This window comes from Harpia harpyja, chromosome 1 (assembly GCF_026419915.1).
Source record: "Harpia harpyja isolate bHarHar1 chromosome 1, bHarHar1 primary haplotype, whole genome shotgun sequence".
NCBI lineage: Eukaryota > Metazoa > Chordata > Aves > Accipitriformes > Accipitridae > Harpia > Harpia harpyja.
The window spans coordinates 14,399,453-14,411,746 of record NC_068940.1 but is presented as its reverse complement, the minus strand read 5'-3'; the positions used below and the strand labels follow the sequence as shown (position 1 = coordinate 14,411,746).

General features: G+C 55.1%; 1 protein-coding gene across 1 annotated transcript; it reads right to left on the bottom strand.

The window, feature by feature from the left end:
- Positions 1–3,538: 3,538 nt before the first annotated feature.
- On the bottom strand, positions 3,539–9,590 carry FOXF2 (forkhead box F2). The gene is made up of 2 exons (XM_052783349.1): positions 8,305–9,590; positions 3,539–4,428 (listed from the first exon to the last, which is right to left on the bottom strand). Exons 1-2 carry the CDS (start codon positions 9,317–9,319, stop codon positions 4,262–4,264), a joined length of 1,182 nt encoding a protein of 393 aa, XP_052639309.1. The 5' UTR covers positions 9,320–9,590; the 3' UTR covers positions 3,539–4,261.
- Positions 9,591–12,294: the final 2,704 nt, after the last annotated feature.

Here is a 12,294-nt window from a genome sequence, read left to right as displayed (position 1 = left end):
CACTGAACTGAAAATATTGTGTTGGCTAAAAGTACTTTGCCAGCTGAGCCAAAACACAGCAAGATATTAATCTAATGTTGGTCTTAATAGAATAATGGGCAAGGGGATTTAATGGGATTAACACACTGACTGTTTTAAAGAATGCTCTGGTCAACTACCAGAAATTCAACATCCTGCATAAGATGTCTCTGCATTTGGCTAATTTTGCCAATGTTAAATTGATTATTCAAATGATCCCAGCTTTGGAGTGGTTGAGTGGTTTTTTTCTGTGTAGTCTTTTTATGTGTAACATAAACACCCTCACAAGCAAAATCCCTCCACTGAGGCAGTAAGACTGTGATGAAACCAGAGAATGGAGAAAATATATATATAAGATTATAGTGGATCACACGCAAACCGCTTGAGGCGCGCCAGCGTGATTTCATCCCCATCCTGCAGAAACTCTGCCTAGTGTGCTCTAATAATGGAAATGTTTGGATTAGTCTACGTTCAATCCATTCGCCTCAGCACCTCACCAAATGTGAGCTACGCCATCAGTCCAGATGACTAACTGTTTGTAATTTAATTGTAGCTTTCTTGTAGCTGTGGCGGTCTGAGGTCATTAGCGAGGCGAGGTTTGTGGGAGACGCATTACTAATGCATTAGACCAACTGATCTGCTTGGAAAAACCAATGCAGCTCTTTGGATACTCAAGCTCTTCATCATGATAGACCAGAAGCATACCTAGAAGCTGTCTGCTCTCATCCTCCTTTGTGCTCACCTATAAGTACGGAGTGGTTGTACGGACTGAAGCCCTCGGCTGAAAGTCAGCCATGACCATATTTTCAGACTCAGTGAAGGTGTATGACTGTTTTTGGGTGCTACTTGGACTATAGCACTGCTAAAGAAAAAAAAAGGTATCACTTAGGCATCTTGCAATCCACACATAGAGGACAAAGCATTCAGGGACACGTTAGCAGGCAAGGAATGAAAAGATGACAAAGGATGAAGAGGAAGAGAATAGACTATTGTCACAGAAAAGAGCAATAACTAAGAAAGCTGCAGAGACACAGACCTTCCCATGTTTTATACCAACTGATGCATATTTTAGCACAGCAACTACAGGTTTCCCTACAGGGTGACTAACAAATACACACTCAACTTCAGGTATGCCCTCCTGGGCCTTTTCACAACGCTCAGACTAAATACACACATCTAGATTTCTGGTTTTGTTTTAACACTAGAAATTTCAGCTTTCTCTGATGCTGTAGGTCTCCGGGAGCCTCAGAGTTGAGTACTGCATCGCTACCGCTATGATTAGAAGTCTCAGTGTGCTGGATCTCTAACAGATAATTTCTTTTTCCAAAATACTTCTTATTTTGGAACTGTTAACAAATGTAAAAAGATGCAAAGAATTTTTAACTGTATGGCTAAAACATAAATACCCTGTCCTCACAGTGGCATAGCTCTTGGTCTTGACTCCCACTGGCTCTATGGCCACTGGAGTTCTTCAGACTAAACAAGAGCTGAATTCCTAGGGTAGCAGGTACTGTAATAAAATCAAATATCAAAACAAAATCACATCAAATTAACTTAACAATCTGGCCACTTTTTTCCTCCCTGTCATTTGCTGGTCACCCTTAAATTCAGAAGAGGCTGGGTTCATTTTACTGACAGCACCCAGAAACATACCGATGTCTGAAGAGTACCGCTTCTGAAACGTCCTTTGTTTGGGAAGCTTTCATGGGGAAAAAGGAACCTTAGTCTGTTAAACGAGAATAGTCTTAAATCATTACGGGAGGACACAGAAGCCCAAACCTGAAGGATGCCCGAACAAATCCTCCCCCTTTCTTAGGAGAACAGCCAGCGTGACCACCGCTCACGTTTTCTGGGCTATAATGGCATTCAGAAGGTGGAGGGGTGGGGGGCGGGAAGCGTAATGCCAAAATCGAGTGAAGCTGCGGAGCTGGGAGGCTGCCAGCAGCAGCACCGGCGGCCGGGGAGCGGGGGCGGCTTGCGGGCCGCCCTGCCGGGCCGGGGCCGCTGGAGGGCACTGGAGCCCTGCGCCCGGCCGCCGGGGAGCCGAAAGGCGGGTTTGGGGCTTTTTTTTTTTTTTTTTGCCTTTTTTTTTTTTTCTCTCTTTGAGGTCCTGTCATTCCTGTGTAAACAAGTTACGTTCAAGTGTTTAGGATATAAATTACGACCATGCAGGCTTGCCTCGGAAAGAATGTAAACACAGCACTGTGGTCGGAGCAAACTCTGAAACTGACTTTATAATTTATCACAGGCCCTGAGAAGCTCAGGGAAGAAAAGGGCACGTTTGAGCATAAATATGTATTTAAAAAGATGAAGAGTTTTATCTCTATATATAATTACATAGATATAATTTTGTATGTATATCTCTATGTATGCATTTATATATATATATATGTACACACGTAGAGTTTGCTGCAACTCTCGCGCTTTTCAGCGTTTGGGCGGGGTGAGCCGGGGCGGCGTGGCGGGGCGCATTGGGGTACGGGGCCGCCTCTGTCCCCTCCGTGGGACGGGACGGGCTGCGCGGGTGGGAGGGGGCGGCGGCGAGCTGCGCCCGCCGGCGGGGCCGCGCAGGGCTGCCCCCGGGCCGGGGCCGGGGCCTTGGTCACCCCCGGGCCGAGGCGGGCCGGGCCGGGCCGGGCCGGACCGGGTGAGTTCGGCGGGCATCCCCCGGCCGGGGGGGGCCGTGGGGGCGGCGCGGGAGGGGTGGCTGCGGGATGCGCGGGCGAGCAGCTGCCGGCCCCCCGGCTGCGACCCTCGGCCGCTCACCATCCGCGGGGCACGGCGGCATCTTGGGGAGAGGGCTTGTTTTGCTTGGGGTACTTTGGGGGCCGTTTTTTTGTTTTCTTTTGCTTCTTTTTTTTTTCTTTTCTTTTTTTCTCCCCTCCCGCCCCGTTCACCGGCCACGCCAGTCTCGGTGCCTCCCCTCAGACACTTACCAAGCCACGGTTTTATCGCGGATCCCTCTCGCCGCCCACCCATGACTTGCCCTCCCGGGTGCAAGCCCGCGTTGCACAGGGGGCTGCTGCCCCCGCACCTGGCAAAGCCCCGTCGGGGCACAGAGGGACTCCGACGGGGCTGCGTGGGCAGGCGGGACGGGGCCACGGGGCCACCTGGACACAGCCCTAAACAGCGGGGAGGGCCTTTCGGGCCCGGGGGGGCCCTCGAAGAGAGGAGCAGGCAGTCTGGACCCTGCTGCTTTTCTGTCCGCTGCCCCCATTATTTCAAAGGCTATCCAGCAGCGGGGGAAAGCAGGGTGGGAAGTGGGTGCAGGCGGGCAGTGCAGACCAGAGACCACGGCAGTGGCCCCCTCGGGTCAAGCGCTCGCTCCCCTCCTCTGCCTCCAGAGGCTGGAGGACTTGGGGTTGCAGCTTTAACAATCTCGGATGTTGGGGTGGAAGGGTTTTCCCCGAAGGAGCCGAGGGGAAATAAGTGCCTGTCCAGTGCATAGTCGTTTATATACATTTTATTGGAAAAAAAAATTTTTACATCAAAATATTTTGGCAAACTGTAAAAAGTATACATAAGTGCAAATATATTCTCCTTTTAAAGCAATAGTGTGTGAGTATACACGAGATTTATTTAAAATAATTTTTTAAAAAATATTGTGGTAGAAAACTTTTGTAAAAATAAAAAACAAAACGTTGTATTGCTGCAATACTGGAAAAAATGGAACTTTTCTTAAAGTCTATACACGAAAGGGCTAAACAATACTGTTTTAACAATATCGATCGGTCGGTGCTGAAGTCCATACAAAGTGTCCTTGGTGGGGCTTGGGGAGAGAAAAAAATACAGAAGTAAATTTCCCACTAACGCAGCAACGGAAGGGGGAGTCCTCGCAGGTGCTGAGCTGGGAGATTAATTTTTCCTATTCAAAGACACTTTCTCGTATAAAAATATATCTAATTGTTCCCTTTCCCAAAGCTCGATTCTTTAGGAGATCACAGAAAGGCGGTTTATGATTAAGGTGGTCAGACTTGGCATAAGGACACTTACATCCCACCTAACCCAACACATCACACAAGGCATTTTTCTTTTAGGAAGAGCTTTGGAGCGTTATATCGGCTGGATGTGTCCTTCAAGGTGTGGAGGGGGACCGAAAACACTGCTTCCTTAGGTAATTTTGCTAAGTGACTCGTGTACTATCAATGCTATCAGAGTGCACATTATATTTAATCTGCGTGGGTCCGTCTATACCTCGGCTCTGTCCAACGCCACCTGATTGTCTCTGTTGGAGGGGCTGCCTTCACATCACGCAGGGCTTGATGTCTTGACAGACGCTTTGATGGTGGTGATGGTGGTAGTAAGATCCACTAGCGGAAGGGTGAAACGAAGAAATGCCATTAAAATTGAGAACAAAATCTTTCCTGTCACACACCGGGGAGGGGTGATGCTGGTAGCGAGGCAATCCCACTGCAAGAGAAGGAAATAACAAGAGCTGCTCAGAAGTCGGGTAGCTCTGCTCGGGCAGAGCAGCCCTTTCTCCCTCACCCGCAGGGAGGACAGGCTGCGTACACCAGGGCTCACACACCGCTTCGTTTCCCCCGGCCTCGGCACCCCCCTGCAAGGTTTGGGAGCTCCTCCCTGGTTTTCCTGGCAGCGGACTGGGCGCTCCCCCCGGGCAAAGCCTGTCCCGCTTGCGGGGCAGAAAGAGCGGCGAGTCCCATCGCCCTGAGCGAGGAGGGAACGTGGATTCCCCGGAGTCCCCCATCGCCCGCGGGTGGGCTCGGGGCTGCACCCCTGCTCCTACGAGCCCCTGTGCCCCCTCGGCGGGGGGGGGGGGTATAAGCTGCACAACCGTGCGGCACACAGGCTGAGGGCAGGAAGGCGTGCGGAGGTGGATGCCCACAGACACATGCATGGCCGCATCCCGGGTGCAGGCGTGTCTCAGAGCATCCCTCCCGTCTGGGCACACACGCTCTGCTGACTGCCTGCCCCTCCGCCTGCCCATTTATCAGCGTGTAGGGTGAGGTCAGCCTCTGCGTGTGCTGTAGGTGAGGGATTGTGGGTGTGAGCGAAGAGACGATGCCACTTGCGTGGTTTTCTGGATGCGCTACAGGCATTTGAACCCGATTCCCACCGTTGCTCCCTCTTCCCCCTCCCTATCCCGTTCCTGGGAGGTTTTTGCTTTTGACTTGAATGGCTGCAGGTTGAATTCCAGCCACGATCCATTTGCGTGTTGATACTGTATTTATTTGTGTGTGTGTGTGTGCACACGAGCGTGCACGCCTAGTGGCGTGTGTGCTTTCATAAACGTAAGATACAGACCGAAGACACCCTACGGTTCATCGTCAACAACAAGCGAAGTATATCCGTGGCACCGACATGCGAATGACCTTGCAAGTTCCCATTTTCATTTCCCTCAGCCTAAGGCAGCTTTCGGGGGACAAAATCCCAGGGCCGCGTGGGAGATTCCCCCTCCCCGTCCCCAGCCCGCGCCGTAGGGCCGTGCTGGGATCTTTAGTCTGGCAGGGTTCCTACTGGATCCGGCGGGGAGGGGAGCATTGCCTGAGCAAGGCCCGCAGGGTAGAGCCAGAGAGGGATTTGTTTTGGCGTGCGGATGTCAAACTCGGCTTGTGGGATCCTGTCAAATCTGACTGAGGGTCAAGAAAAAAAAAAAAAAAAAGACAGAGAAGGGGGGGGGGGAAGGCGGCAAGAGAAAGAGAAGGAGAAATGGACAGGAAAAAAAAAAAAAAGGAGGGAGCCGTCCCCGGTTTTCCCCAGGATGGCGGAGCGGAGCCCTTTGGCGGCGGCGGCCGGCGGGGCGGCGCGCACAGCCCGTCTCCTCCGGCACTGTCCCCTCCTTCACCCCGCAGAGCTCACTTTATAAAAGTGATTATTTCGCTGGATTTCCTCGGCTTTCTAATAACCCTGCTGGTATGCTCACCATAAACCGGGCCACTTTATTACAATCCTGATTCAATCATTTAGCAGGATTTAATAGTGTGCGAAAAAAATCCCCCCACACACACGCCCCCCAGCTTCGAAATCCTTTTAGCAGAACCGAGCCTCCTGTTTCCAATTTTTTCCTCTCTTATTCTTGGGTCTGATGCAAATTCAAGGCTTTAAGTCCGCCCCGTCGCTGTCATGAGTAGAGGATTATTGACCGATCAACAGCGGTTGCCACAGAATTTGCTTTGCATTTAACTAAGAGAAAGGGAAAGGCGAAATTCACTTGCTATTGCTGTTTGGGGCGGAGAGGAGGAGAAAGATTATTGCTGGTAATAATTACGAATGAAGGAGCTCGGATGGTTTTTCCCCATCTCCTTTCAATCTACTAAAACGTTTGCGCTGCAGAGATTTTACGTAGCACACACGAACGAGGATTGGATCCACGCAAAAAAATAAAGGGTTGGGGGTTTTTTTTAGTTAATCAAGGAATGGGGATGGTTTCCACTAAAATCGTGGGCCCAGATCCTGAAGCTGTAGAAAATAAGCGGAGAAACGCCGTTTTGCAAAGTGGTGGCATTAAATCTGAGCTGCTGGAAACGGACGCTCGTCGTCGGCATTAAGAAAGCGTCCATCGGTCCGTCTGCATGTATATCGGTCCTTGAACAGAAACAATTCGGATTTAAAACGCCCCAGCCTCGGAAACCGTAGTGGGGGCTTCGGGGGGACCAGAACCCTTGTTCCCTCTCCCTCTGCTTTTTGTTTTGAAGAGCTGTTCTTGGGCTGCTTCGAAATGAAAATTTCTCTTCCAGGAATCGCCTTTCCCACCTCGGGGGTCTGGCAGGAGGAGGGGGCGGCTGCATCCCAGCCCCGCTCCCCGCGCCAGTCCCCCTCCCACGCCACGCGTGGCCCCGTGGGCCCTGAGCGGCGGCCCGCGGGGCCGCAAGGAGTAAAACAAACGGAGGAAAAAAAAAAGTCCAAAAGGAAGGAAAACAAAAGAAAACAAATTAAAAAAATCCAACTAAGAACAACAAACCAAAGCAGAAATTCCTATCGGTAAAGATACGTATTTCGGTAGGGGATGCCCGTGTGAACCCGCCGGCCTCTCGCCCCGGCCCTCAAAACCACGTGGAAGGTCGACTCGAATCTCCGAAAAGTGGGTTTAAACCTCAGCAGCAGAGCCCCGAGGGCACGGAGGAGCCTGTCTGGGGACGCACCGCGTCCCCGCACCCCTCTGCGCCGAAACGCCGGCAAGGCGGCGACCCGCTCCGCAGCCGCCTCTCCCCAGGAGCCACACCACGGGCTGTTTAGAGGTTTGAGTTGTTTTGGTTTTTTTTTAAGGGAGGAAAATTTGCAGCCGCTTGCTCTCCCCTGACACCCCACGTCCCTTCTGCGGTGATGGCCAAGCGGCTTCCCCGGCGGCTGGGCTCCCAGCTCGCCCTCCCCGCGGCGGCGGCAGGCTGTGGCGAGGCCGGGGCAGGCTACGGGGCTCGCAGGACAGGAGAGTGATTGACAGGCGCCCAAGGAGGGGGCGGAGGGGGACCCAGAGCTGAGGGTCGCCTGTATTTGTTACTTGTTGAAATTCCCATAAAATTGAACAAGACCCCGCTCTCATAGGGGTTAAGTCAGGCTAAAATCCTCTTCGGTGTGGTCCAGCCCAGACTGTCTTTGTTTGCTTAACCTCCGGGACCCACGTTTAAAAGGGCTATTTGGAAAATTTCCCCGTAAGAGCCCAACATCTTTTACCCATTTTTGTGCTCGGATTTTTCTGAGCAGACATTGTCTGTAATCACCGGCCGGGGGGGGAGGGAGGGTGGGCGACAGAGACCAGAAAACTCTTTCCCTCCGGTTGCAGAAATACACGGGATCCGCTTTAATCTCTCGCGCATTTTTCAAGATAAGCTGTTTGGGATTTTTTTTTTTTTCCCTGAAGGGCTTGGGGAATAATATTTAACGCCTTTTTTTGATTACTCCCGCGACGCGTCTCGGCGGACCGCAGCGTCTGCCGGCGCTCCCCGCGAAGTGAAGCCGCAGCCCGGGGCGGCGGGGCTCGCCCCGCTCCCGCCGCCGAGCACACGTCGCCGGCACCGGGGGGGACGTGCGAGCCGGGACGGAGCCGGGACGGAGCCGGGCTTTCCTCGGAGGGCTCCTTCTTGGCGCTGGGCAAGAAGGAGGGATGCTCGCAGGCGTAGCCACAGCCTCCCCGCCAGACAGCCCCCCTGTCCCGAACAGAGCAGCTCCAGCCCACGCGTATTTTCCTCCCTCTCGCAGACAATGCCCCTCTTTTTTCCTACGCCGCGGAGGTCGGGGTGTCCCCGCGCGAAACCCTCGTCGCCGGTGAAAGCCCCTCCGGCGCCGCGCTCCCCGCCGACCCCCCCCCCCGCCCGGATCCCTCCCTACCTGAGAGGTCGTCGCGGGGGCTCTGGTGCAGGTAGCCCTGCTCCAGGGAGTAGGAGGGCACGCTGGAGTGGATGCCGGAGGAGGCGGCGTTGGCGGCGGGGAGGCCCTGCTGCTTTATGTAGGGCGAGGCCCCCGAGGCTGTCCAGTGAGCCGAAGGGCTCGTGTAGGGCGAGTGGCACTCGATGGCGCTTGCCATGGCTGGCGAGGAGGGCACGGGGCTGCTGCTGCTGTCGGGGCCGTAGTCCCCGTTGGCAGTCACCGGGCAGCTGGCCATGTAGGTCGAGCCGGGGTTGGGCGACATGTGCGGGACGTGGTGGCCGCCGCTGAGTCCCTCGTAGCCGCTGGCCATGGCGTTGGGCATCATGTCGAGGTTGTAGCCGTTGGAGTGGCAGGCGAGGGAGGCGGGGGGCGCCTGGAAGTCGAAGCCCTGCGGGAGGATGGAGGCGCCGAAGCCCAGCCCGTTCATCATGCGGTACATGGGCTTCAGCGCCTGGCATTTCCTCCTGAAGCCGCGGGGCCGCCGTCGGAAGGAGCCCTCCTCGAACATGAACTCGCTGGCCGGGTCGATGGTCCAGTAGTGGCCCTTGCCTGGGCGGCCCAGGCCCTTGGGCAGCTTGATGAAGCACTCGTTGAGGGAGAGGTTGTGGCGCACGGAGTTCTTCCAGCCCTGGTAGGAGCCGCGGAAGAAGGGGAAGCGGGCCTGCAGGAACTGGTAGATCTCGCTGAGGGTCAGGCGCTTGGAGGGCGAGCTCTGGATGGCCATGACGATGAGGGCGATGTAGGAGTAGGGGGGCTTCTCGGGCCGCCGCAGCCCCGAGCTGGCCTTCTTGCTCTTGGAGGACGCCGCCGCTGCCGCCGAGGAGGAGGAGGAGGAGGTGGAGGTGGAGGAAGAGGAGGTGGAGGTCTCCAGGGCGGAGGAGGGCGGCCGGCTCATCTGGAGAGCTCCGGGAGCCGGGCTGCAGGAGCGGAGAGGGACGGGGGGCTCCAGCCGCTGCTGGCCGCTCTCGGTGGTCATCTGGCGGAGGGAGGGGAATGGGGCAGGGTGGGGTGAGGCTGGGAGGGAAGGGGGGGAGCCGGGCGGGGTGGGTACCGGGGCGGGGGGTGCCCCGCAGGGGGAGAGAGCGGGGGCGGGGGGGCGGTGGGATCTGCTGTCCTCCGGGTACCTCCTCAGCGCGGCGGGCGGCGGCGGGGCGGCGGCAGCGCCCTGCGCATCCCTCCCCGCGGTTCCTTGCGCAATGGCTCCTTTGCTTTCCGCCGGAGCCAGGCACTGGGCGGGATGGACCGGCCCGGCCCCGGCCCCGGCCCCGGCCCCGGCCCCGGCCCCGGCCCGGCCCCCGCCCTCCCCGCGCTGCGCCGCGCCGCCCGCGGAGGCTCCGCTCAGCGCCGCTCCGCTTCCTCCTCTGCCCCCCACCTGGGGACCGTCCCTCTGCCTAATCCGGCAAGGGGAGGAAGCGCAAGAGCCCCCCCCCCCCCCCCTCCAATCTCTTCCTCACTGTTATTCTTTCATGTATACTTTTTTCTCGCGTAAAAGGCACAGCGCGACCGCCTACCGGTTCCTCCAATATTGCCCTTTTTTTTTTTTTCCTTTCCCCCGCAGACCCCCCTGAATCCGGTCGAGGACTCAGCAGAGATAGAGAGAGGGGGAGCGAGAGGGAGGGGAGAGAGAGACCACCCCCTTTCCAGCTGGCCTCTGTCCACCCGTCATCTGGGCAGGAGGCTCGGCTGCCGCTGCCGCTGCCGCTGCGGCACCATCCCCGGCTCGCTCCCGCTGCCGGCCCCGCAGCGTGCAACGACCCCGTTTACCGCCTCCCCGGGGCTCCCCCGGCCCCGCAAGCACCGGCCGGCCCGCTGCTCCCCGGCACGGCCCCGGGGCGAGGGGAGCGGCTGCCAGCCCGATGCAGCACTGATGCCGCCGGGTGCGCGCGTGGGAGGGGGTCGCCCACCCTGCGGAGACTCAAGCCTGCTAGACCTCCGGTTTTTAAGACTCCTCGCTACCCCTTGCCACTCCCCTATAAAATGCGATTCACTTTATAGGGCGACAGGGGTCGAGGCCGAGGACCGGGGATGCGCCCTCCCTGCACCCCCCGGGGACGTCCCCTCGGTGCAGCGGGTGGGTCACGCGTGCTGGCAAACGCTGTTTGCCGGAGGAAACGGGGCGCCGGGGCAGGCAGGGAGGAGAGGGGCAGGCGGAGGCACAGGCCTTCTCCCAGATGATGGAGGAGGCTCCAGGATCAAACTGGAGACGGAAGGAGGACGAGAGGCAAAGCAGGCAGGGATGCTGGACCAAAGGCACGGGGGTGGGAAGGACGCGGGCAGAGCGGGACGCCGTGTCAGCGTGCCTGCAGCGCGCTGTGTGTGTGTGTCTGTGTGTCCGTCTGTCTCCAGCGCAGCTCCGTGCTGAGAGCTCGCTGGTGGGTACGGGCAGGGAGGGGGTGGGGCTGGTCCCAGACAGTGACCTGCAGTTGAGTGGAAGCAGGCTTTTTCCATCAAACTCTGCCTGGATACCACACACAGAGCCCAAGTGTCAGTTTACTGCCCTGAGCCCGGCTCCTTTTCCCTAAGCTCCACAGTAATTAGACAAAGAAAACCTAAATTAACTGAACAGGCGTCGACAGCTTCCTCCAGATCACCGCTGCTACATACATGGGAATGTGTCCGAAAATGGCTTGATTGTATCTGAGGATCAGCTAAGAAAAACACTACCAAGCCCGGCAATGTTTACTACACATTTTTAATAGAAAAAATAATCGCCCGGTCGATAGACCGTGTTTACCTTTCCTGAGCCATCGATTTTATTTGTTCCCATCGTAAAAAAAAAAAAAATCAATCAATCAATCAATCAATCTATCTATCTATCTATATCTGTCTATCTATCTATCTATCTATCTATGTTCTTTTTTTTTTTTTGTTGCCTCCCTGGAGGGGCAGGGAGGCCGACGTGCGATTCCTGATCTCGTTGTAACGACCTACACGGAATATTTAAAAAAAAATATCCGTGTTTTTATATATAAACATCCTTCCCTGCTCTAGATCGGCGAGCAAGCGTCCTTTTTCGCCTTCCGCGGCGGGACGTCTGTCTAAATGTCACCTTTGGATGACATGTCCAAGCAATTTCTGCGATCTTCAGGAGGCTAAACGCATTAAAGGCAAGGGGCGGGGGGGGGGGGAGAACGTTGCTTGAAAATCACTCTAACCTGCCCCCGTTTCAAATAGTTCGTTTTGATCCTTAATATTAGTCGAGCGGGAAGAGGCATTTACTCCCAACACAGATGTCACGATATACGAAGGTGTCGTTGCGTTCTCCGCCGTGCGAGACAGGACGGGCAACGAAGCAAAGCCGGACAGGGCAGCCCTGTGGCAGAGCCGCATGTTGCTTCTGTCGCGACTTGACCCAGCCCTGATAGGAGAATCGGAGGTAACAACACATTCAGTCAGCCGCCTTCTACCTGTTAGCAATGTCCTCTTCTTCGCAGCAGACGCTTGTTTGAAACATGGCATTAAGAAGTCTCCAAGACATGGTCCTGAGACTTTAAAAGATGGTTTGAAGTGCCCATGATTAAACAGAAGTGCGCTTGCTGTTTGGTGGAGATGTTTATTTTGATTGGTGTATCCATTTCTGAGATGATCCCAGCTTTGGAGCACAACTGGTTTGTTTTACCAGAGTATACGGAAATTAAACTTTTTGGCAGATTTGGTTACTCAGATGTTGTTCTATAATCATCGTTTTTATTCTGGGAAATCTCTTCATTATTGCGGTTTCAGTTTCATGTTCATAACACAGTCCCCTCTGCTTCGTGTGCTAAATGAAATAACTTAGACTAAACCCGTTAAGAAAATGGGAGACAAATATGAAAGATAAATGTTTACGGTTATCTTGGAGTCCTTTTTTTTTTTCCTCTTTTCCCCCCTCTTTTTGTTCTTTTTCTGTTCTTTTCCTCCCCTTTTTTAACTGCGTGCTTCAGGCTCTTTCCTCTCCTCTGAGGTCCTGCA

Bases quoted from the DNA above. Each gene is read 5' to 3' on its own strand.
- FOXF2 (XM_052783349.1), bottom strand. From the start codon at position 9,319: ATGACCACCGAGAGCGGCCAGCAGCGGCTGGAGCCCCCCGTCCCTCTC. The intron at 4,429-8,304 runs GTAGGGAGGGAT...CTTCTCTTGCAG, and splicing joins CCCCCGCGACGACCTCTCAG to TGGGATTGCCTCGCTACCAG.